This window comes from Liolophura sinensis, chromosome 13, assembly GCF_032854445.1.
Source record: "Liolophura sinensis isolate JHLJ2023 chromosome 13, CUHK_Ljap_v2, whole genome shotgun sequence".
In the NCBI taxonomy this organism is placed as follows: Eukaryota; Metazoa; Mollusca; class Polyplacophora; order Chitonida; family Chitonidae; genus Liolophura; species Liolophura sinensis.
Window position 1 is genome coordinate 24,721,492 of NC_088307.1, and position 26,291 is coordinate 24,747,782.

General features: G+C 37.3%; 2 protein-coding genes across 2 annotated transcripts in view; one reads left to right on the forward strand and one right to left on the reverse strand.

The window, feature by feature from the left end:
- The window catches only part of LOC135480799 (dynamin-1-like), a 46,189-nt gene extending 34,409 nt beyond the window's left edge, over positions 1-11,780 (reverse strand). Inside the window, 2 exon segments of the mRNA XM_064760725.1 lie at positions 1,003-1,076; positions 11,538-11,780. Coding sequence (XP_064616795.1) covers positions 1,003-1,076; positions 11,538-11,701 — 238 coding nt within the window. The 5' untranslated portion in view covers positions 11,702-11,780.
- A 3,086-nt stretch (positions 11,781-14,866) lies between these two features.
- Positions 14,867-25,688, forward strand: LOC135480345 (outer dynein arm-docking complex subunit 3-like). The gene is made up of 12 exons (XM_064760173.1): positions 14,867-15,052; positions 17,368-17,489; positions 17,792-17,869; positions 18,714-18,893; positions 19,173-19,277; positions 19,502-19,750; positions 20,086-20,229; positions 21,116-21,276; positions 21,652-21,808; positions 22,373-22,528; positions 23,426-23,510; positions 25,191-25,688. Exons 1-12 carry the CDS (start codon positions 14,974-14,976, stop codon positions 25,316-25,318), a joined length of 1,644 nt encoding a protein of 547 aa, XP_064616243.1. The 5' UTR covers positions 14,867-14,973; the 3' UTR covers positions 25,319-25,688.
- The last annotated feature ends 603 nt before the right edge of the window (positions 25,689-26,291 follow it).

Sequence of the window (26,291 nt, forward strand, 5' to 3'; positions counted from 1 at the left end):
ACCAAGGCCCCACAAACAATAACAGTAAAAGGATCTATGAGGATTCATTAGGTGTGTGTACATATGCTACAGTATGTGTTCTTGTTGCAGGGCGAGTCCATGCCGCCACCACTGAATTATCATGCCGAAGACATCAGACATGACACCCCACCCAGTCACATTTTACTGACACAGGGCCAACCAGTCACGTTTCCTCGCTCTAACCTTTCGGTGCTGAGGGCCAAGTGAGGCAGCAGCAAGTACAAATTTTGAAGTCTGTGGTGTGACATGACCCGGGTTAGATCTTGCGCTCTCTCAACTTCTAGGCGGACTTTCTTATCATTAGGCCACATAAGTGGTCAAAAGACTCATGGCCAGGACTAGCCAGCGTATTTCACCCACTGACTCTCGTCTTGCTCTCAACATCCATTAATTTCTGAATTATCAAAAACGGATCTGTACTACAGAACATTTGTAAAAATGAGGTGAGATACTAATAACACTGTGAAAAAATTTCACCCATTTACATCTGCAACAATATCATGATTATGTAACACAGAGACAAAGATTCCTCATAATACATCAGCTCTGAGGCTTGTCACAGTAGGGTGTATACCTTAAAATACCTAAAATTTCGCCCCAATATTTTTTTACACACAAATAAATGTCAGAAACATTAATGATATGTGGTGCTAAAACTTCTACTTTCTCTGAAGGATATCATCACACCTTCCAAACAAACCTCAAAACACCTTTTAAAGATCAACGGATCTCACAGAATCACAAAATGTGTGCAACTTAGCCATGGACGAGATTTTTGTACAAGTTGTTAACCACACATGTAGATTTGATACATTGTTGCACAGAAGCTCTGAAGACACTTTGTTCAATTGATCTAAGGGTGTGCATATGAAATTTAACCTACCTTAGAAAACAGAATCAGGTAGAGAGAGGAGAAAAGAAAAAAACAAAACAAACAAAACAAAAAAAAAAATGCCGACAAAGTATTTGTAAATTTCTCACCTGTTCTGGAATAGTTCAGTTGTAAGACGAGAGGTCTCCTGGTCACAATACCTGACCCACGTGGCAGAAAGTCTCTGTGAAACAACAAGAGAGATAATCCTTGTATTAAAAATGATTGTGTTTTTATCTGCAACAAACAGGTAGGTTTTTGACGTCCAACATGAATACCTTTTAACATGAGCCATTCACTTGAACAAGGGACGTCAATCAAAGACGTCAGCCATTTGCAGATGTTGTAGCTATAATGAATTTGTGCTTGTTTTAATATCGGATCTTTCGTAAGGTAAGAAATAATATGCACACAAAGTACTGAATTACTTTTTACTTTCACCTGAAAAGAATGCATTTTAGGGCCAAATATAGCCTGTTAATTTGGGCACCCTTTTAGTGAGCTTATTTGGGCTAAAACATGTTCAGAAATTAGGAAACCTTAGTATCTCAGTAATAAATTATTGTCAGTATTGCTTATAAATTTATAGTACTGCTGCTTGAAAAGGTTAAAGGGGCCTCCGTGGCTCAGTCGGTTAGCGCGATAGAGCAGCGTAATGACACAGGAGCCTCTCACCAATGCGGTCGCTATGAGTTCAAGTCCAGCTCATGCTGGCTTCCTCTCCGGCCGTAAGTGGGAAGGTCTGTCAGCAACCTGCGGATGGTCGTGGGTTTCCCCTGGGCTGTGCCCCGTTTCCACCCACCATAATGCTGGCCGCTGTCGTATAAGTGAAATATTCTTGAGTACGGCGTAAAACACCAATCAAATAAATAAATAAATAAATGAAAAGGTTAAAGAATTGAAGTGCATTCAGTTTACATAAATTTATATTTAGAATTTTTAAGACCATTTTACAAGCTAAATTTATTATGTACAATTCCCCATAATTTTGGCCATTTTAGGGGATGTTGTAATGTGGGCGCCTCCATCTTAGGGATATCAAATCACAATATTTTTTTATTTAGCCCTTAGACAGTTTAAGCTCCAATCTGGGGAAACAAAGTTCACGGCTGTATTTCAGTGTAAATGGCAGGCCTGTAAACCCCTCAAACTGCCTGTTAAAACTTGTTCCACATTTCATGTGAAAGTCTTAGATTTCAACATTTGGCTACTAATGGAACCATTTTTGTCTGCACATATCATGGTTAATATTTCAGCTACTCATTCAGAACGTCTGTGACCAAAACTGATGCTGAGCATATAGTGTGCGTGACTGAGCATGCCTTAAAATGTCAAGATGTTGTGAGGGTACCACTATCAGAGAGTAAACATGAGAAACAACTGACTCAGATCAGAAATAGGCCTTACACAAGATTAAACAAAGAAACACAAAGACGCTTGAATAAGTTCAATACATATATTTTAACAAAATAGACAAATAATACAATATTTACAATAAGACAATAATATACAATAAGTGGTTTATGCCCCAACTGCCTGTGAATGTGTAAATTCTTAGGGCGGACTTCTGAGAGGGTGTGGACAAAGTAATGCACACTGTGTGTTTGGTGTAGGTAGTTACATGTACCCGGTAATATCCGGTTACACAAGGAAATGATCAAGCTTATATTTTATACTGTTTAGATGTAAATGTACACCAGCTGCAATTCCCAAATTTTTGTTTATACTGATCTTTTTTTTGTCTACATGTATGTTATTTCCTTCGTATACATACCCTGATATAACTGATCATAAATTTCGTCCATGACTAACCTGCTCATTTTTCCTGATCCTAAGAGTTCTATTGATTTTAGAAAGGTGTTTTGAGGTTTGTTAGAAAATGAAATCATATTCTAAAGGAAAGCTGCAAGTCTTAACACTGAAAATAGTATTTTGTGATATATATTTGCCTCTAAAAATGCACTTTTGTGGATAAAATTTTAGGTCAATTAGGGTTTATATAACCTACATGTAAATGTTTGAGCAAATGCTCTCTCTCACTATTAAACCTTTCTTACCTGTATCACTACATGAAATGTACATGTCTTATAGTATCAATGTGCAGGGCCATATCTAGAGACGTCATTGTTGCGAAAAACACCTGGCCCCTTACATTGTTGGGCGCCCAAGCTATCAAGCTGTATTAAAGCTAATAAATATCCAATAAATATGATAGATGTAGTTCGTCAACAAAAAGTTCATCTTTTCACACAAATTTCTTTCATTCACACACTTAACATCCCTCAGATAGCACCATTTTGAGATGCATTTTACAAAATTTCTTCACGCAAGCAATGTGTCAGCTTTAAAATTTGGATTAGAACCATCAATTTTGTCCTAGATATGACCTTACAGTATGTCTTGTTCCAGGGTCTACATAAATTAAAAAGCATCAACTCGTGCACATGTCAACATGCTGCATGTATCAGTTGTCCATGTATACACCTCCATGTATTAGCAATCTTGATTCAAGGGGAGATAACAGTATGTGTACATCAGACATAGAGGAATTATTCAGCAAAGATAAGTGAATAATCTACATGTACATGAATGTTACACATGTACACACACACACACACACACACCTGTCCTTAAATGCTACACCTGTTTACATCAGCACAGCTCACTTATCAACAATTGTCATCTGAGGTGGAGATAAAATAAACTCTTTATAGAATACAGAGAAGGGAACTCCATCAAGACATGGTTTTATGGAAAATAAAGTTAAGAAAGTTATGCCAATAAAAATCTTTTTTTTTCCATTTTTGATGCATATTTTATATTTCAGAATAAACCCTCTCTTTTATGCATGTTTTTCATCAATGTTGGAAATTTTGGGAACTGATGTTACTTATGAAGTTATGGGAATGCACTACCAGCTTAGCACCTTCCTCATACTGACTATTTCCGCACAGAATAATTTTGACAGCCATCACCACTGACGCCATCACTGCAGGCAACTTAACTTCCAGGCTGATCTCAAGGGGCCTTAGGGAGGTTTGAGATTTTTTTTTTTTACTGTAATATGTTATTAAACATGATAACCTTTATAAAATTAAGAAATAAGATTAAATATTTCATGTATCCTTTAGTGACTTTGCATATTTATCTAAATGTATATATATCCTTCAGTGTAATGCAGATGTTCTGTATACAAAAGGGGGGAGGGGGATAACATACTGACAGAGTTACTGATATTACATGTATATATGCTTCAGTGTAATACAGATGTTCTGTATACAAAAGGGTAAGTCATAATATACTGACAATTACTGATATTGCATGTATATATACTTCAGTGTAATGCAGATGTTCTGTATACAAAAGTGGGAAGGGATAACATACTGATAGAGTTACTCATATTACATGTATATATGCTTCAGTGTAATACAGATGTTCTGTATACAAAAGGGGGAGGGATAAAATACTCATAGAGTTACTGATATTACATGTATATATCCTTCAGTGTAATACAGATGTTCTGTATACAAAAGGGGGGGAGGGGGATAACATACTGATAGAGTTACTGATATTACATGTATATATACTTCAGTGTAATACAGATGTCCTGTATACAAAAGGGGGAACGGATAATATACCGACAGTTACTGATATTACATGTGCATACACTTCAGTGTAATGCAGATGTTCTGTATACAAAAGGGGGAAGGGATAATATACTGATAGAGTTACTGATATTACATGTATATATCCTTCAGTGTAATACAGATGCTCTGTATACAAAAGGGGGGAGGGATAAAATACTCATAGAGTTACTGATATTACATGTATATATACTTCAGTGTAATACAGATGTTCTGTATACAAAAGGGGGGAGGGGGATAACATACTGATAGAGTTACTGATATTACATGTATATATACTTCAGTGTAATACAGATGTCCTGTATACAAAAGGGGGAACGGGTAATATACCGACAGTTACTGATATTACATGTGCATACACTTCAGTGTAATGCAGATGTTCTGTATACAAAAGGGGGAAGGGATAATATACTGATAGAGTTACTGATATTACATGTATATATCCTTCAGTGTAATGCAAATTTTCTGTATACAAAAGGGGGAAGGGATAATATACTGATAGAGTTATTGATATTACATGTATATATCCTTCAGTGTAATGCAGATTTTCTGTATACAAAAGGGGGAAGGGATAATATACTGATAGAGTTACTGATATTACATGTATATATCCTTCAGTGTAATACAGATTTTCTGTATACAAAAGGGGGAAGGGATAACATACTGATAGAGTTACTGATATTACATGTATATATCCTTCAGTGTAATGCAGATGTTCTGTATACAAAAGGGAGAAGGGATAAAATACTGATAGAGTTACAGACATTACATGTATTTCATCATTTACCATCAGTAAAGGGTGGGAGAAAACATAAAAATGACATTAAGTTTAGATGAAAGAGTGCGAAAAGTTATTCCAAAATGTGGTCTTCAATAGTTTTTTTTTTTATTTTTCCTCAAAGAGAAAAAAGGCACTTGAAAATAATTTGTGTATGGTGCGTATTTGTGACCACCTTTCAGTATTTATAGTCTTTGTTTAATAATGTCATAAAAGAGGATGTAACACAGGTTTAATAAATACTTTTGCAATAGTATTTGTTCTTTTCAGCTAATAAATGTATTAAACCTAAATTTGGATCATATTTATATTTTTATTATGTTCATAAATATTATCATAATTTAGGTTAAATGCATATGTTTCAATATAAACAACAAATTTACATTCAAATAAATTTATTAGACAAGCATCACATCCTTATTTAGAACATTATTATGCAACAATGATAAATACCAAAAAGTCTCAAATACCCACCATACAAAAATATTTTCAAAAATCCAAAAAAATATTGAAGCCCATATTTGCAAATAAGTTTTGACACTCTTTCATCTAATTTTGGTATCATTTTCATGTTTTTCTTCTTTAAAGTTGCTTTATGTATGATAAGTAATCTACAAGAATATTTACTAAAATTACTTACGTAAAAAAAACTTAGGGAATTTCCCTCTGAAAACCACATTTAGCCTTCAAATTAATTTTCAAGTTAATTAATATACAGATTTGCAATGCACACGTGTGTTTGATAATATCAGACCAGCCACAGCCCCCTGGGTTATAAAGAAAAAGCAGCAAAACAAAGATTAAATGCTGATTTTGGTTATAAAAATTTTTAGGGGGTTGGGTGGTTTTCATAGGGTTTTGATTTATGCCTGAGTAGGTTCTCATTTCTACAGGATGATGTACTTTCCATTCTCTAGGAGGCTGTACATAGGATCACAGTACGTGTACTGCATACATGTGATTATGTGAACACGTGTAATTAGTTTGTCTGCATGCTCTCAGTATAAAGACATGCATGATTGACAGGTTATGACATGTGCACAAACCATGTCTGCATGTTCATTTGTGCCTGGACGATTTATCAGCACCACAATCAAAGCCCACAATGTTATCTACATGTACATGCATGAGTACTTTCTGCTCTCAAGAAGATATATACATAAATTTTACAGTGTAACTGGGAACTCTATTTTTATACTATAAAGCACAATTGTACATGTACATGTAGATCTCGCCTGGAATCTTGATACATGCATTTAACATGTTCATGAACAGCTACATGTAAATATTAAAAATTGGTGGGACTGGGATTTGAACTCTTATCTAGTTAAGGCAGCAATGGGGGCCTTTTCTGCTCTTAAGAAAATCCAGAATCAAATCGTTAAACTGTTCCTGGGACAAAGAATATGACAGCCTGGTAAAAATGAGTGCGTGAGAGTGAGTTAGTGCTTGGGGTTTAATGTCATACTTAACAATTTTTCAGTCATATGACAATGAAGGAATCCTTAGAGTGCATGTGCGTGTAATGTGCCGCCTTGTTGCAGGATGGATTTCCACTGCTATTTTATCTTGTGCTGCTTCACTGAGACAATTTAACGAAGGCAAGTAAGTTGCCCGCCCAAGCCATTATACTGATACGGGCCCCTTCATGCTGAACGCCAAGCGAGGAAGTTAAGGTCCTAGGTGTGACTTGACCCAGGACTGGCCCTGGATCCACCGTTGTAAGAATGAGAAAATACTAGTCTACCACACTACAAGCCGGACATAGATGTATTGTACTATTAGCTACATTGTTACTATGTGATAGTATGAGGAAATATATGGGGCCACAATGCATTGTAACGTACAGCACAAGCCATGCACAACAAGCATGACTAAATGATCCTCACTGACAGGTTACTATGGTTATGGTGGGATTTATCTCTGTGTTTAATACAACAGCAAACAGTAAACAAACATTGATTCCATTCAAAACAGATCAGACAGCAAGAAACGTAAACAACAAGAAAGACTGATGACAGTTACATGTACTTCCAAAACACACACCCAGTCGAAGAAAGAGCTAAGCACCAAGTGTTGGGGTATCCCTATTTCCTCCACTGGGCCACCCTTAATATTCCGGCACCAGATTTCAGCTAGCGACTTGCACTGCCAAAGGTAATCAATATACAAAGCGTATTGATTTCTATCTCATGTTTGTGAATGCTGGAATGACCCGAACCAGTGCCTGGCACACAGTCCGCGCACAAACGCCAGCTAAATTGGTCAATTTAAGAGTTACACTGATATGTACATAATGTACATACAACTGGCAGGTATGAGCATTCAAACAGGAGCTAACTTATAGACAGATGTATATACACGCATGTCAGTCTTAAATATTGGTCACAATAACGCATACCATAAATGACCTAAAATTTTGCTCCCTAAGAGTACATTATTACAGGCAATTTTACCATAAATGACATAAAATTCTGTCCAGTAAAAGTGTATTTTTGGAGGCAAATAAATGCTACGATATATTACTTTAAAACTTCTTCCAGTAGAACATCATCCTATATACACCGTGCATCTTCCACACAAACCTCAAAACACCTTTGTGAGATGAATAAAACTATCAGAATTGCCACTGGGCTATTAAAATGAGCAAACTTAGTCCTGAGTGAAATTTTAGGTCATTTGCAGAGATTAACTCAGCTCGCCTCACTTAAATCAATTTTTCATTCACTCATTAAATACTACTCTTCATAGTCATTTTTCTTTTTTTAAATTTTCAAATAACCTTACTCGGGCCACTTGCACAAAGGGGTTGATAATAAATCACTAAGATCTTGATCGTAGCCTTAGCTTACTATCAGGTCGACCCAGTTGTAAATATTTAGAATCCCCCAAAATTAATGTTTAACTCGGTTTGCAAAGATATACACTGTAATCGTCTCAAAAACATGTTACAAGCATATTTTCAAAAGTTGTTGTTGTTAACTGCTGAATCATTATGATGTAGAACTCTTTGGAAAGTGAAGGCAAGAAAGTTACTGACCGGTAATTTGTTCATTTACATAGACCACCTTTATGTTCAAGTCAAATTTGGCCTGCAATCTTGAATGCAATTTGAAAATTTACAATTGCCTTATTATTCCTTTGTGTAAGAAGAGCAACTGATTTTTTTACAATTAACTCTGAACTTAATTGTAGGTTCTTCAATCGATTGTAGCCACGATCTCTTGGTGCAGGTGCACCCTGGTCTAGAGCCTGTTTTGGCTCCTCTGTAGCACAGCTGATATTTTTTTTAATACAGCACAGAGCCTGGTAATATTTCCCATAGAATATTTCACATGACTGAAACTCAATAATCCCAGTCTTTCTTTCTTGTGAAACAAAAAAAGTTTACAGTGGTTTTGTACTGGAACATATTTAACAAGAGAGATTCCCAACAAAGGAGATTGTGAGAGGAGAATCTCTAACACCAATGTCTGCATGCGTGTCTGAGCCTAAATGTCTGATGGAAACATATCAATGATACTGAAGCTGGAGCCAATACCATAAAATTTAAATGTATGTCCTCAGTGTTTTGTGAAACGTCTGTAGATTTGGTTACATAGCCATGTTAGTAGAGAAACCAGTGACAAATTGTAAGTTGTAGGTGCTTCAGTAAAGCGGCCAGTGCAGGCACAGTGGCTGAAAGTTTTTATTTACCAACGCAGAAAGCGTTTACCAACGCTAAACTGTCCAGCCTTCCCCGTGTAACTGTCACTTCGGTGAGATAATTTCACACTATACAGTTTGTTGATACATATTGTTATTTTGGGTGGTTAGTCGCTCTTGCATATATATGTTCAACCCACTGCTTAACCATTGACAATGTAGGTTATGAAGCAGCACATGGACCTATTGCTTGGAGCGTGAAAACGGGTTTAATACTATAACAGTATTCCATACTTTTTAACCTTTAGATACATGTATGGTGACTTGAAAAGTGTGGGAAAACAAAAAAAAGGAAGAGCCCTAGAAAAACACATCCCATATAAAGGCTACAACATTAGGGAATGGGTAAATGAATAGAGACAGGGCCCTTGGGAAACACACAACCCTTCTGTCCCCCTCAGGAACACATAGCAAGCTAAACAAACTAGCATTGGTACATACATGTACATAGATGTGCTACTGTCAACAAATGAGACCTTAGAACAAACCCATTCATAACCCTGTTCATCAAGTGCAGGACAAGTTCTTATTATTTTCAGGAATAATAGGCCCAGGAAGTTTAGTTTGGAGTCAAATGCAACCAATTTTTGTATTTACCAGAAGCAACTCAAAAATTATGAATTTCTTTTGGTGATATAATGTCCCTTTAATAACATTGCAGAAACAACAATGAAGAAACTATTGTTTTTAGGTTTCTTCATTATTAGCTTCAGTGTCCTAATTCTGCTAATTTTCAGGACAGATGTTAGTAGTGTTGAAAGTAAAATATTACACTTCTTTACCAGCCTTTTGGAAAGGTAACAATACGAGTATGTTGTCCATTAGATTGACTAACCATCTTCATACTGACCTCATTTTAAAAAATGTACATTAACATGTATAAGGGATGGTGCACACCTAAATATAAATGACCACATCTAAATATAAATGACCACTCCTAAACATCCTTGGTCCTGTATTTTATGTTGCCATGTCGCAATAAGACTGTCTGAAGTAAGGTAAACACTAAATTTAAGCCCTCTGTAGTTTCATAGTACTTAACAAACTCACATGTCCACGACGCATTGCATACACCAAAAATCCAGAAAAAAAACATGGATAACCAAGCAGGTGCCTCATGAAAGCTTCAAGCATGGGCTGGAACCTTTAAAATTGTGTTTTCTCGCTCGACTGACTGGGCAAATTGTTCTTTCTAGCCTACATCCATGATGACTGATGAAATCATCGTTAAAGTTGTCATTTAAGACCACCTTTATGTTTCAGTCAAGACTAGATCTTTTCTTGTTAGGTTGACTTCCTTGTCTTCTGGCATGCGAATCCAATATTTAAGTACACCCGACTCGCCATCACATCACAAAGTTATTTTCACGAGCAAGAAGGGATTATTTCTGTGGATTTACACACTAAAAGTGCCTTGCGGAAAGGGCCTACCATGTTTTTGAATTCAATCATTAAACACTGAGGCAGGTAAATATTAGAAATTCCTGAAAATAGGCCTCAACACTTAATTTAATTGAACTAGTAACTCAAATGATCATTTTCAGCCCTTGCTATGTCTATTTCATGGTGAAAACTACAAGAATATTATGATGACGAATGATTACTACATAAACCTAATTTGAAAACTCAAATTTATGTCAGTACTCCATAAATCTGTCATAAGTTTCTCACTACCTCAACATTTGGAGGGGCCTCCGTGGCCTAGTCGGTTAAAGCGCTAGCGCAGCGTAATGACCCAGGAGTCTCTCACCAATGCGGTCGCTGTGAGTTCAAGTCCAGCTCATGCTGGCGGCCGTACGTGAGAAGGTCTGCCAGCAACCTGCGGATGGTCGTGGGTTTCCCCCGGGCTCTGCCCGATTTCCACCCACCATAATGCTGGCCGCCGTTGTATAAGTGAAATATTCTTAAGTACGGCGTAAAACACCAATCAAAAAAAAAATCAACATTTGGATTGAGTCACATTTAAAACATCAATCTCTGTTTGCTTTTCAATAACAAAATCAGAGTAAAATCACATCAATTGCTGTAAATGTCTATCAGAAAAAAGCAGACCAATAGAAATACAAACTGCTTAACAACCTAAACAGATAAGAGGTAATTTGATACATTTAAATGGAATAAATAATAATAATAATAAGTAAATGTAGGCCTATACATATTTCTTTCAAACCCGAAACATATATTCTATATTCAGCGAATCAATTACCTCTGATCAATACATAGTAGCACATGACAGTGAAAACATCCGCATGTGTCGTAATCCATAGATTGGATCTGTGTCTACAGAACGTACGCCCCCCTAACCGATAATCGAACAACAAATTGTCCAACCTATTCTAAACAATACAGTAGTAGCTACAACCCCTGTGCTAACGCCCAAACAAAGCATTCCTGATGACACTCAAATAATTAGTCAAATGAACAGGCACTGGTCCATCAAATGTTGACACTGTTTTTGACAGCAATCCACCGGGGAAAATGCGGAAGACGATAAAATATCAAATCATCAACGACTTACCTGCCGACAAAATTCTCCAGCACCGAACTCTTGCCGGCACTTTGGCTGCCCACGACGGCGATTTGCGGTAGATCGAGGGAAATCGGCACACCGAGTGAAGCAAAGGCATCCTGCAGCTTGTTGACTACAGGAATCAGCTGCTCCATTCCCATATTACCCGACATTTTGACTGGTTTCGTTAACACTCTCTACATCCAAATTCAGAATTTCGACATTATGGCCGTCACATTGGTCAACTGCGCATGACCGTCGTCCCCTACGATGATGAAAATGTCATTGAATGCAAAATGCCTCGGGTTAAAAGCAATGAGTTAGCATGAAATTATTTTGTAGAACATAGATTTGAAGTTTCTATCAGTTCTCATCCAACAACATTGCATTGATCAAGAAATACATATCTGTAGCGTTGTAAGCGGCTGATGTGATGAGAGGGTCCCAAGGATGGGGACCTTTCCTTGACATTATCCAACAGGGCAAGAGCGTTCAATTAGCTCAAACAGTTCAACTGGAATATGGCAAAAATTATACGAAACGATTCATACATTAGTTGCTTGAATGGCTGACCTATCGTCAGGCGCGAGATTATTTATTTCTTAATTTTTTTTTGTCATGCCACATTTATCCTCTGACCTGTCAACACACATACAGTGATCGTCATTTCATGAGTCAGAGTGGTATGTCTTGTCATCTCGCTGAAAATAGGTTTCTCGTAGTACTTCTTAAAATATATCGGTTAATTGTTCAGTGTCTGTTTATTGCATGCTGTGTCTGACCTGATCAAAGCGCGGACCAAACGACACATCTATGCTATGTTTTTTTTTTCGTGTGTGTGTGTGTGTGTTTTTTTTTTGTTTCCCGGTCAAGCTGTTATGTATTTCGTGACCTTCCCCGGCTAACAATGATTTCTTTAATTATAAATACATCCCAGCTTAAAAGCACAAGTCTTAATAGGCGTAACCTCTTTTATATTTTCTTTGTTTCTTTTCTCTTCTTTAAGAGTTTGATTTAACAATCACAAGAACTGTCTTCTAAACATTCGTGCCCACTCACTCATTTGCCTTTTAATAGAGGTATCAGTTGCCTATAGTGGCTAACGTGCAAGTGCAGCAGAAATGACCCTGGAGTCCAACATCCATGCTGTCGTTGTGAGTTCAAGTCCAATTTATGCTGACTTCCTCGCTGGTGGTATGGATGTAAACACCGATCAAATAAATAAATATAACATACTGGCATAAACTATACATACCGGCTTATTATACAACGAATAAAATCTTCGGTATTTTTTTTAGGCCCGTGAATTGTTGTCGATGTTCAGAAGTACCATTGTAATCTATGTGTATATGTATAACTAGATCGAGTGATCATAGTACCGGTATTCAGATAATTGTAATAAATATATTTGGAGGGAAGTGCGCTTTACAAAACAGCTTAAGTGTCAGTATTATATATTTACATGAACCGTCACGAAAACAGCTGGTTATTTTAAAGTATATGTATGAATGGATGAATGCTTGGGGTATAACGTCGTACTTATGACGACGAGGAGTCATTAGGCCTGTGCACATATTGTGTCTTCTTGTGGCAGGGCAAGTTTTTGCGGCCAAAATGCTGCCACCACCGAAGTGTCATGCAGAAGACACTAGACATGACACCCCACCCAGTCACGTCATACTAATGCCGGGCCAACTAGTCACGTTTCCTGGCTCTAACCTGTCAGTGCTCAGCTTCATCCGAGTCATTGGTGTGAACCGACCCGGGTTTTATCCCGGGGTCACCGGACTTCGAGGTGACGCTCTAACCATTATAACAACGAAGCGGTTTAAAGTATATATCTAAGCAGATGTAAACTCAGCTTTAGATTTATTTATTTGTATATTTGATTCGTGTTTTACCTCGTACTCAAAAATATTTCACTCATACGACGGCGGCCAGAATTATTGTGGGTGGGGGGGGGGTTCTCGGGGGGGTGGGGGGGGGGTGGCCTGACAGAGCCCGGAGGAAACCCACAGCCATCTGCAGGTTTCTTACAGACCGGATTTTGGAATACCACACACTCATATAAATAGCTTGAAAAACGCCTTCTGGCAAGACGTTAAAGTACATGTATTTCATATGTTGATATCTTTATAAAGGCTGATGAACAATTAACTTGCAGTAATTTTATTCAAAGACGATTATACATACATCCTGCATAGATAGATATATATAGATATATATATATATGTATATGTCAACTGAATGATTACATTTATTGTTGTATGTTGCCGAGAAATGGTAAAATTACGTCTACAGCAGTCTAAGAACCAATAGCTTAAACACGGGGCATTAATTTATATATAGAGAGACGGCCTCTGAAGTTTCCTCTAATAGTGTACTGGGATAATGGACATTTGGAATTTAATATAGACATACCGTAGACTATACCCTTTATGTATTTAGATTAGAGAAGAGCTATATACCAATATTGTAATTAAAGAAGTTAGTCCTATATGTGTAGGCCTACCAGGGTTTTACTATTTTTTTTTTTTTTTTTTGCCATTTTCGCTATTCAGATCAAATGTGCTTTATTTAACAAGTATAGCTCAAATTATCAATATTCAGAACCTGCATTGTTTATAGTGTTAAAATCATTCTAAAGTTTGAAAACGTTATAGTGCGACCTGCGCTTTATAAATTTTAGAAAGTTTATCAAGTCTACCAAGTTTAACGGTAACACCTGCTTAGTCGAGACTTTCATTTTGTGAAAGGTAATTATATTGGTTATTCTCAGGTAATAGCCAAAATTCAACAGATTTACGCTGATCGATTTTTTGCCAGAAATCTCAAGTAGGGGCCTATAGCGCGTTAATTTACATAAAAACAGGCCTGTCGGAAAGGCCTATCACATTTGTTATTGTATTTTTTAACATGAGTGGTCTTCGGTCTGTCTTATAATTTTAATGAATAGAAACTTCACTCACATTCAGCCAAACATTCATATTTTCTGATATTATAGGCCTATATAACATGTTTACCACATGCATTTCGCACTGGCGATATATATACATATATCTTAGGTCACAAGTTCCAAATACTTACATTTTATTTTATACCATGATTTTCACATATATAGGCCTTACACATGTACATAGGGAACTGCTGGGCATGTGAAAATAATGGTATTAAATAAAATTTAAGTATTTGGAACTTGTGACCTAAGATTTTACATTCTCTTGTTCATGAAAGGAATCGCGTTCAAGCCTGCCCTCCAGTCATATTGCTGAGCTGGTATTTAGAGTTGTCGTTCTTTGACAATGAGCTCTCTCACGCGCATGACTGCGGCACGCGGGCACCTTGGCGACGGCATTCACATACACACACACCATTTTCTTCATAAACCTTGGCTGAAGGTATCCATTATATCTCTTGATTTCTGAGTGCAAGCAACAAAGCCACGATGCCGGGACACGGGAAACTTTCGCATCGCCCGATTACGGAGCAGATAGATGAGTTGAAATCAAAGATGGCCCTTCTAGGTAAGCGAAAATTAAGTTGTTGTAGTTCTACAGCTGTCAATACTACAACAACAGCAACGATAGCAACAGGAGAGACATGCATTATACTTGAAACAAGGGTAAAAATATGAAGAAGGTAGGAGTGATTTAGTTCAGACAACGCTAGACAAATGAGTGAATGACCATTGACAATGACTGTGTCTAAAGGACTACGTGTATATCCGCCCGTTTCTATGCCTAGGCTATGTGTAAACGGTAAAGACCTCAATACTTTAGTGTCAAGACTTGTAGGTCTTAAAAGCAAGGCCAGATTGTAAGTATCGAGATAGACGGACTTACTTTCTGACATTGTGAAAAAAAATTCATTATATTACAGCGGCTGTTATTAGAGTTTGGGAAGATAACACGGAAGCACTGGTTTTCTGTCGTTTCCAATTTTGCCTGGTGTGACGTCGTAAAAGAACACTAGACGTCACCATCGATGTATAACCACACAATACTCATACTCTTAAATGTGCAAGACGCCATTCCAGCATAACTGCCTTACTCGACGTCATGTCTGCCAGATTCATTGTCACATGAGAAATATATTGACATCAAATGAGGAAAATTTTACAGAAACTGCCGAAGATTTTGTTTTTGAGTACTCTTTACTTATAGGGGTTAAATAGAGTTGTTCATCGTAAAAATCGTGGGGTATCCTTCATCTCATTTTAATATTTCTGCCTGGCCTCACTTGGGGCTGAAATTAGGATGTACATTTGTAACAAAAGACTGATCGCATATGTAGACTAGTGCACTTACCACGTAACTAACAGTTTATTTCACTTTAGATTCATATTCTGTAACATAAATTAAACTTCCTCAAATCTCAACTTTTTCTGTGCCCAGCCTCCTGTCATAGTAGGGAAGTTGATGATATGAAAGTGAGGCTCTAGTCTAGACTAGTACCTCTAGTCGGATCTAACTACAAAAAAAAAAAACAGCCTTTTTTAAAGCAACTAACTTTCTGAAAAAGTGGCTAAGGGTATAGAAAATTATTTTGCTTACCGTGATTGGGCCTTTGTGTTATTACCTAGGAATAGTTTCAAATATAATCGTAAAAAAAAAAAAGATTAGATCAGAGTGACATTGTTGTTCCAGCACGTTACATAAGATAATTCTATTCTGAGTGATACCAGCAATGTTTTTTGAGAGGAGTAAACTATAATTTTGAATGGGTGTGAGAGTGTTTTTCAAGCAGAAAGGCATTACATAACCAGCAACAACAAAGAAAAAGATCACATGGTCAGGAACAGGTAGAGGCCTTTAGCACTCGGCCTCAGATACAGGTGGGGCTAGAAAAGGTAGATTTGACAAGGTACTGAAATAGCACATTAAACCAATGCTGAATGTACACTCAATTCAAGTTTTGAACCTATAATTAAAGTAAGATTAGTTAATTGGCCATATGGCTTATTTATTATTATTTATCACTGGGCCTATCTGAGCCGGCAGACTTCCGGGCAACCACCATTTTACTCTCATCTACAGGCTGTACTCATGAAGGCATGGAGGTGAAAATATTGTCTAAACTACATAGGTGTTTATAAATTTATTTATTTGATTGGTGTTCTGCATCATACTCTGGAATATTTCACTTATACGACAACAGCCAATATAATGCTAGAAGGAAAATGGGTAAAACCCGGCAGAAATCCATGACCATCCGCAGGTTGCTGCAGACCTTCCTGCATGCGGCCGGAGAGGAAGCCAGCATGACCTTGGGCAATAATAAAAACTTTGCATCTACATCAAGGCAACATAAATTGAAAACTACACTTTTTTGACATTAACAATTTCCACATGCTGTGCACATAACATTTCAGATTATTATCAGGCACAGTTCTCAGACAACCTTCTGTTGTTTTTCTTTCTCTTATACATTTCCATGTTATCTTTCACCTGGCGGGCTGCTAACCATTGCCATACCTAGGCAAATGAAATTCCTGGGTGTGCACGTGCTGGAATGATTTAGTTCTCCAAAATTCCAACATAAAACATCAATCAGATAAATTTGTATCCTAATTCCTTAATCTTTTGCACACATGAAAGAGTGCAATTTATGCACATTTATAATTTGTTTTTGGGTACAAAACTACATTGGTTGGATTGGCCATTTTCAGGACTTCACAAAAAGTATAATTTTACCAGTCAACAAAAGAAAATATCTTTAGAATATGAATGGATAAACACCTTGCACAGATGTGAAAAGTTGAAAAATTACTATAAACATCATTTTCAACTAATGATAAAAAGAATGAATGACCTTAATAGTCACTTTTTTTCTTTTCCAGAGGGTGACAGAAAGGCTTACTATGAGACGTCTCAGTATGCGATGAAGAAGAACAGAGATAATATCCAAGAAATGAGAAAAGAATGCAAGGCTTTAAGACAGAAACTCAGTGATTCATTATCAGTGAGTGGAATTTCCAGTTCATGACTGACTGAGTTTTACATAAAGTTTTTGGTGTGCTTTTTTTCACCAAAGTAGAAAATGAGAATTAAAATGATGTACATGTACCTGATCCATTTACACCTATTTTTTTGGCATTGTAATGTGAAATTGTGCGTCTAATGCACATACAGAATATATAAACAAACTGTATAATTTCACTTTTAGCATCTTTAAAACAGACTTTTTTTGTCAAAGGTCACACAAATTTTTAAAATTTTGAAACATTTTTAACGTATAATATGTTTTTCCCTTGATGTTGCCAGCAAGATGAACATGTCATTAATAAGGCTTTTCGAGACAAACCTGTGGAGAGAGCCTCCCTGAAAAACAAATCAGGTCGGGTAAGTACCAGTCAGAGGTCCATCGGCACTTCCAGTCAGGTGGTTGTCTCCCCCTGAAAGTGACAACCATGGTTTCTTTATTTTGACCACAAGAAGTCAATGATATAAACAGTTTAAGGGTTGAATGAATTATAAAAACTTTATTGAATGGCTGCAAAGAGTGAAGTTTGGTTACTAATATTTGCAATATAAAAGTATTTATTGCATAACTATGTTATTAATGCTGAATTCATAAGAACAGTAAGTTGATTTTTATCGTGGCAGGATATGTGTGAACTCACAGATGGTTTTGAGTCAGTTTTAATTAGCAAGTTTGAAATATAAACCAGTGAAGATGGTTTGGGTATGGGTAAAGAAAGATGGGTTCCCCCCTAAATCTTCTGTAAATCTTTTCAACCACCAGAGCACTCGTATCAGTGGAGTTTATGCTTAAAATTATTAATGATTTAATTAAAATTTTTGTGAAAATTTTTCATTGGCGTCCTTATTTTTCTTCTTTATACAGTTTTCTCAGAATATAGTTCAAAATAGTGGTTGCGGAGATTGAAGAATTAGGGCACCTTCAAAGCAAACGCCTTTCTAAAATACAGTAAGCCAAAATTATAGAATAAGCAAAATGTGTAATTAGGTTATGGACAAAATTTTAGGTCATTCAAGTGCTATTTATTCACATGCTTGAGAAAATAATGAATAAAAAAAGTTCCTAGTTAATGTTAAACCGCCTACTTTGAGACATACACGAATACTTTATGTTAGTGTTTCTTTACCTTAAAATAAGTTTGACATCAGTCATCCATGTTGAACGTATGTTTTATACCAAACTAATTCGGTGTTGTATATTCAGGATGCAATTACAGTGATGGATCACAAAGTCTGTGACACACTCAAACATTTGAACGCGCTGAAGCATCAGACAGCGACCAAACAGAAGAAACTGGAACAGCTTCAGACACAGTACAACCAGATGGTGAAAGACGCATCGGAAGCTGTTGCTACTGACAACGGCGAGAGTGAGGATGCTCAGGTGATTGTTTTCTTCTATATTTATTTTTTTTATTTATTTATTTTTTTTATTGTTTCACTGATTTATTAAGGTTTATGATATTATTTAAAAAAGAAAATTCATTCTTGTGTAACCGGAAAAATACTTATCAGGAATAATTAAGTAATAATTAAGAAAAAAAAAATTATTTTTATCCTCATGCGTGTAGATGAAAATTTTTTGAGTACTGCAAAAAACACTAATCAAATAAACAAATTTGTCAACCAAGTTCTTACCTGATTGATTTGTCTACATTTACAGAAGATGAGATACCTGGAGAACAACTATGACAAAGCCAGGCTGAAGAATCATGAAGCAAAGCACCTGAACAGAATCTACCTGCAGATCAAAGCCAAGTTACAAGGGGTGAGTCATGGGTCTGAGGTGGTGAAATCAACCAATGAGAAATTGTATTCTAGAAAAAATTCCACATTAAGCCACACAGATTGTTTAATCAGTTTCCACTTATGAACGTAGCCATTACTGTATCAGTGAAAAGTTCTCAAATATATTACAACGAAATAAATAAATTAGAATCGTGCCGTCTATTTGTAATTATTATCATGTTTTTTCTGTGACGTGAATTTCAGGAAGCAATGACTTTCAACAATACGCTCAATACCATGGAGGCTGAGATTGGCCGATGCCAACAGGAGCTCAAAGATCTAAAGGCTATGAACAACGATGCTCAGATATCTAAGGAATCTGCTCAAGTTGAGCTCAGGAAGCATGAGGAGCTGGTGTACAGTGAGAGGAAGAAGCGCGAGATTGAACTGCAGAAGATGAAGAAGGAGGCAGAAGAAAAGAAAATGCAACACGAAAGAATCGAAAAGAGAATTGTGAGTATATGGATTTCTGTCTGTCTATTTTAATAAGAATATCCCGTCAAGTGAAATGTGAGACATTGTAACTTTAAAAGCGAATTATACTCAGAAAAACAGTAAGATACAAAGTTCTGCATGCTTGTCATGAGATCTTGCACCATTCAATTAGAAATAAAGCAACCTAATAGACGTAGTATATGATGACATACATAAGGTTTGAAAAAGTTTAAAAGTTCTACTTCCTGTTTCATCAGAGTTTTTATAGATGCTGTTTGACTCTGTTTAAGGTTTAGAAAAGTTAGTGCTAAAACTTCATGTGTGGTGACATGATCTTGCATTATACCTTACAGGCACAGAGAGGCTCCTTGCAACAAGACGACATTGCTCCTGGAGAGAAACAAATGGTAACAGGAGAAGACAACCAGCAGAAAATCACCACCTACGAAGAGGCTTTTAAGCAAATCAAGGAGGCCACAGGTGTCTCTGATACACAGGTGCGCTCACATTAGATTCACTCCAACACCATTCACCTGCCCCAGTGGCTCAGTTGGTAGAGCGTCTTCTTCGGGGGCTGTAGATCCAGGCTCAATCCTGGGTCAGATCACGCCTAAAACCTTGAAAGAGGAAGTTGTATCTTCCTGGCTTAGCATTCAGCATTAAGGGAGGTGCAACGACTGGTTGACCCATATCAGTATAATGGCTTGGGCGAGGCGGCTTACTTGCCTAAGTAAGTCGTCTCATTGTAGCAGCACTAGATAGAAGAGTAGTGGAAATCTGTTGCAACAAGGAGGCATATTACATACACTCTAAGGACTCCTTCCACGTCATATTACTGAACAGTTGTTAAGTACGATGTTAAACCCAAAGCATTCACTCACTCAAACAGCATTGATTAATAGACCATTACTGTGCTGGTCCTAAAACTGGCCCATACTAAGAGGTGGCAATTTGTCTGTCAGAAACAGAGTTAACTACAGTGAACTGAAAGTGGGTAAATTTATTTATTTATTTATTTGATTGGTGTTTAACGCCCTACTCAAGAATATTTCACTTATACGACGGCGGCCAGCATTATGGTGGGCGGAAACCAGGTGGAGCCCGGAGGAAACCCATGACAACCCGCATGTTGCTGACAAACCTTCCCTTGTACGGCCAGAGAGGAAGCCAGCATGAGCTTGAGAAAGTGGGTAAATGGGTTCACCATCAAAGGTAACAGATCAGCACTGAGTGTCAAGCCATTTTGTCTATTTTCGACAAACATGCTTGTTTGATCTTGTTTTGGAAGTTTACAGAGCTAGTATATTCTAACATCTCAGAGGAGTAGAGGACATGTTTTACATCTAGAATGCTTGTTTATATATGTATTTATTTGCCCCCCAGGAAGTGGTGATGAGATTTGAGAACCAAGGGGAGACAACCCAGCACCTGGAGGAGCTGAAGAAGGATGGAGAGAAGCAGATCGTCCGTATGAGAGAAGAGAAGGAGAGGTTACAGCAGGAGTTTGAGGACATGAAGTACTCGGGAGAGGCTAAGCTGTCAAGGTTTGTCTAAATTAGTCATCAGTTTAAAGTTGACATGTGGTAATAATTTTATGTTTGGAGGTCAGAAAAAATGGATCTGCTTTATCGAAGCCACTGGCATTTAGCTCTTAACTGGCATAGCAACGTATTCTGTACAGATGCAAAGTGCGTTTGACTAAGGACTATATGTATTTTAATTTAACACTAATTATGCTTATAAAACTGACCCATGATCTAAAAAGGGGATTTAGTTAGAATGGCACAACAAAAACCTTTGCTGTCAGTGAAGTCAACTAACTTAAAGTTATGAACAAAAAAGCTTGTGAAACATTTTATGTGTACAAATACAATATGCTACTTCAACAGTAGATATAAAATTTACATTTCTATCTCCAGTGGCCAGAGAGCTCTTGAGGACTTTGAAGTTCACTTGTCAAAGGAGGAGGAAAGACGTGACCAGGCAGACTTTAAACTGCGGAGAGCAAGTAAAGTGTTGGTGTCTGTGAAGGCTGGTGTGGAACACCTGGCAGAGAAACTGCAGCACCTCAAAGCTGTGAGTGAAGAGTTTTTGGCAGATATTCTGTTGTTTGAATAAGGAGAGCCCCAACTACTGACAGTTTTCTTAAAGTGTGTTCTGGCTTTATTTAGTAGTGTTATGGTTGAACTATACTCTTCTAAACCTGGGCTTAACTGTGTTTAGACTTAAGGTAAATGTAGCTTAGAATTTAACTGCTGTAGTGTAAAAAACTAAAAATTCATTTTAAAAGAAAATATACATATGTTAAACAACTGTTAATAAAAAAAGAACCGATAGCTATTTCGACTGTGATGGTTCAGTTCAGATTGTGGACAGGTACTTTCTATTTGGCAAGTGAAAGTATTCTTGATCATGGCAAACCACATTGAAATAAATAATGTTAAAAACAAAATAACAACATGCCCCCAAATGAGTTCTTATAGCTACATGCTTTGCAAAAGATTCTCCTCAAATCACAAAGAAATTTTGATTTCATTATAATGTGATAACAGATCTTATTAGACCTGAATATATGAGAAAACAATCATTATTCCAGTAATGGTCAGTCTGTCATTTAGTTGCCGTGTGTGTATGTTTCAGACGAAAGGTCACATGCCCACTGCTCAGATTTCACCCACGTCTGATGAATATGTCCTGGATCAGCTGTCAACGTGCGAGGAAAAACTCCTCAAGTTGTTAGAAGAAATGGACGGCAAAGATTTGAGTGAAGTTCTCAAGCAGATGGAGGACGAAGAGGTGAGTGTCTTCTGCTCTCATAGGGAAACCGACTTTCTGAATACGGAGGGCAATGTATGAATACTGTATCTGTGGAAAACAAGGGCAATAACTCTTGACACACAGATGTGGCCCGGCAAAACCTGCATGATGCTCAAATCAAAATAATGTTATAATGGGTATTCTGCTCAAAAAAATTGGAAGGATGAGATTAAAGGATATTGGTTTGTGTTGGGATCAGGCTGTTTTTGCGAAGGCCATCATATACACCCTTTAAATGTGAGTTAAGGGTCTGGGGGGGAGGGGGGGACTGGGGCTTCTTAGGCAGTAAGCTGTAAACAATGCTTTTTCGTGTAGTCTCTCATGAAAGTTGCTTCCACCAGTGTAACATGTACTTATCACTGTAGAAAGTTGCCAAAGGTGAATGGTTTATCCTGGGTACTCCGCTGTCCTCCGCCCAAAAAGTACTAGTCACCGTTGTGCAAATAAAAAAATTCCTGAGCCGGGACTTCCACCTTCACGTACAAGATATCTCATGTTCATTGAAGACCACTTGTCTTCTGCCAGTATGGTTTGCATATACGTGGATCTTGTGTGGGAAAGGTTGTCAGGGACTTTCCAGAGATCGGTGGTTTACCCTGACCACTCTGCTTTTCTCCATTCAAAAAAAATATTGTCAGTGAAAAAGTCGAGAGTTTGGTGTTCAGCCAAAAAATGAATAAATAAAACAACTAAATTTCAGTTGAAATGCATGTCATGATATAAAAAATGACTTCTGCTATAGAGAGTAAACCCAGAGCATCGATGACAGTGTGATAATTGACAAATGGTCACACATAGCCCGTGAAATACGGCCTCTTGTCAGTTTTTCTCAGTGTTTTATTCTCTTCGTTGACACCTGCTTTATCACTGTTTCAGTTCCATGCAAGCATTGAAGGGAAGCTGCCAACGTTCAATACAAGAATCAAACTCCCCCAGACACAGAAAGACAACGTTTATGATGGTGAGTGATTTGACTTACAGCATTGGACTTCCATTTTACAACAAAAACTACATCAGTTTGTTGACATTTGTGCTGTCTCGAGAAGACTTTTATTAATTTTTTTTTTATTTCATGAAGGGGGAGGGACTGTGGCCAAGTATTAAAGATGCTTGTTTTTCAATCACTAGAGGTGTTAGTTTGCCAGACTTAACTGTTTTCTAAGCCTAGAACGTATAGATGACAAAGCCCTGGTAGATGTGTAGTGCCAAATCAGTTATATTTTACGGTTGCCCTCAGCTATGCCTTTGCTTTGTGTTAAGATGGAACATCTCCTGAATGTCTGGTAACTTCCTCTTTATTGTGCTCCATTTTTAGTGATTGAATCATTTCTCTTCTGTTTTAAATGCAAACTCAGATGATGTTTACGGTGAGTTTCTAAAAGGTTTTATATTGTATTGCTGTACGATTTAAGCTAAAACTACAAGCCAACTTTTTACAAAATGATGTTATAATTTATTTTGATCTGTATGCAAATCCCACTGGCAGTAGATTAGCCTCTGAAGCAGAAATATTTCTCACAAAAATAACAAATTATTATCATACAAAACAAAAATTTGCACAGTCAGGCCAGTACGTAGAGTGCTTTAGCAAATCATAGGCCAACACTGTTTCTGAGCAATGTAAATACATGCATGTGTTGGCACCCCATCACAAAGCCAGATAGTATTAAGTCCATATTTATTCTACCATGGTATCTAGTACTATCAAGATGCTGTGACACATGCACTGTATGTGGCTCTAACCGAGCGTTTGTAATAAGCCAGACAGTGCTAGTGAGTGTGCATAAATATGCGTGCACAGAATGGGTCATATGGGTAAAAAGAAAAACATATGGTCATTTAAGCCTGTGCTAGAACATTGCAGACTTTGACAGTGATCTAGGTTTCAGCTTAGTTCTTGTCTTTTGAGTGTATTTTTTCGATCTCAAACTCTACCTTGATCCATGTAAATGCCCAGGATATTATATAGTTTTATAACGTAGTGACACATGCCGTTGGTTCACCCCAAAAGCCTGTATGTGTCATTCGTACTGGAAGCAAATATTTGTCTTCAGTAATCATGTCCAACATAAGTCAGTATCGTCATGGAAACAGGGATGGCTTTGTTTGTTTCTGCTTTATGTTTTACTTTAACTTTTGTGAACTCTACGCCATGAAAAATCTGTGACTGTACAAGGGGCTATATCAATCTGTCTGTAGCTGTTTATACCATTGTCTTGATTCTTCTCGGTCTTTTTTTGACTGCTGTACTCTACCCTACATAGAAGGTAACCCTGGTTCTATTTTATCAAGATCAATCACATTTTCAGTTGTTTCATCTTCTAACCTGAGAGGGGCCTCCGTTGCGGCAGTGGTTAACACGCCAACACGGCGCCATGACCCAGGAGCCTTTTCACAATGCAGCCGCTGTGAGGTCAAGTCCAGCTCATACTGGCTCCCTCTCTGGCCATACGTGGGAAGTCTGGCAGCAACCTGTAGATGGTCATGGGTTTTCCCCGGACTCTGTCCAGTTACCACTCATCATCATGGTGACCGCCATCATATATATGACATATATGATACTGATATAAGACAGTAATATTCGAGTGTGTACCCAGTTACACTCCTATTTAACACCTCCTCTGTACTTTGCTTATTGCAGATGAAGACGAGAGTGGAGAAGATGACACAGATGTCCCAACACGAAATACCATCAAGAAACAGTCACAGTTTATCATTGATGCCAAGACCAAGCGACGAACCACACGCAAGAAGAAGAAAGTCAAATAAATGATCGACTGAGCACAGACATATACATAGTACCAGTGACTGTAGTTTATGTAAATATTCATGTCTCTGTCAGTTCCCATCATAATGAATGATGTGGATAGCAATATATGATATATAGCTCATATTTCATGTACTTATACATTTCGTGCTTTCGTGACTGTTACATGAATGATAGTGTGATTTAGGTTCATCAGCCAACCACCTTTGAGCTTTGCTCATTCTATTACTATTCTAAATCACTTTCAGCTCAGCTTGATAAAGTTAATGTGAAGATGGGTAAAAAATTTACATATATGTTTGCTGTGTATATTCAAACTTATTTGATAAGGACATAAGAAATCTGTGATAACATATTTTAGAATGAATGTTTTTTTTTTTTTTTTTTTTTTTTTTTTGTTACAACTGGAATGGAACATCCCTGTAGTAATATACTGGCATGGGTGATGGCTTTATGTTTGATTTAGAACTAGTCTGATACCTTGGGGAAATGAGTGCCCAGTTATACTTATGTATGTAATAACCGTTACGTAATGTATGTGTATATACAAATTATTATTTTAACCATTTCCTAAGCAAAAGTGTGCTAGCAGTGAACAATTCAGTATGTAGGCTGTATATGACTTATATGAGGAATATCTGTTGATTTTACAGTACATGTGTGTGTGCGACATACTCACAAACAATGTCTGAGTGGAGACAAGCCATACCATGTCTGCAGTGACTGTAATCTAATAACATTCACTGCCGGTGTGCCTACAATTGCAACTGTTTGAACAATATTTTTTATTCCTTTCACGTGTATGTGTTCAGATAGTTTGTATAATAACTCACCACTTAAGCAGCAACACCTTGAAAACCCAGTGAAGTCCTATACTGTTCAGAAAAAGTCTTGTCCTCCTTACTGCATTGTGACAAGTGCTTCTGTCCTGATCTGGTCGTTGTTGGGAATTTTAATGCAGTACCTGCCCCAAAG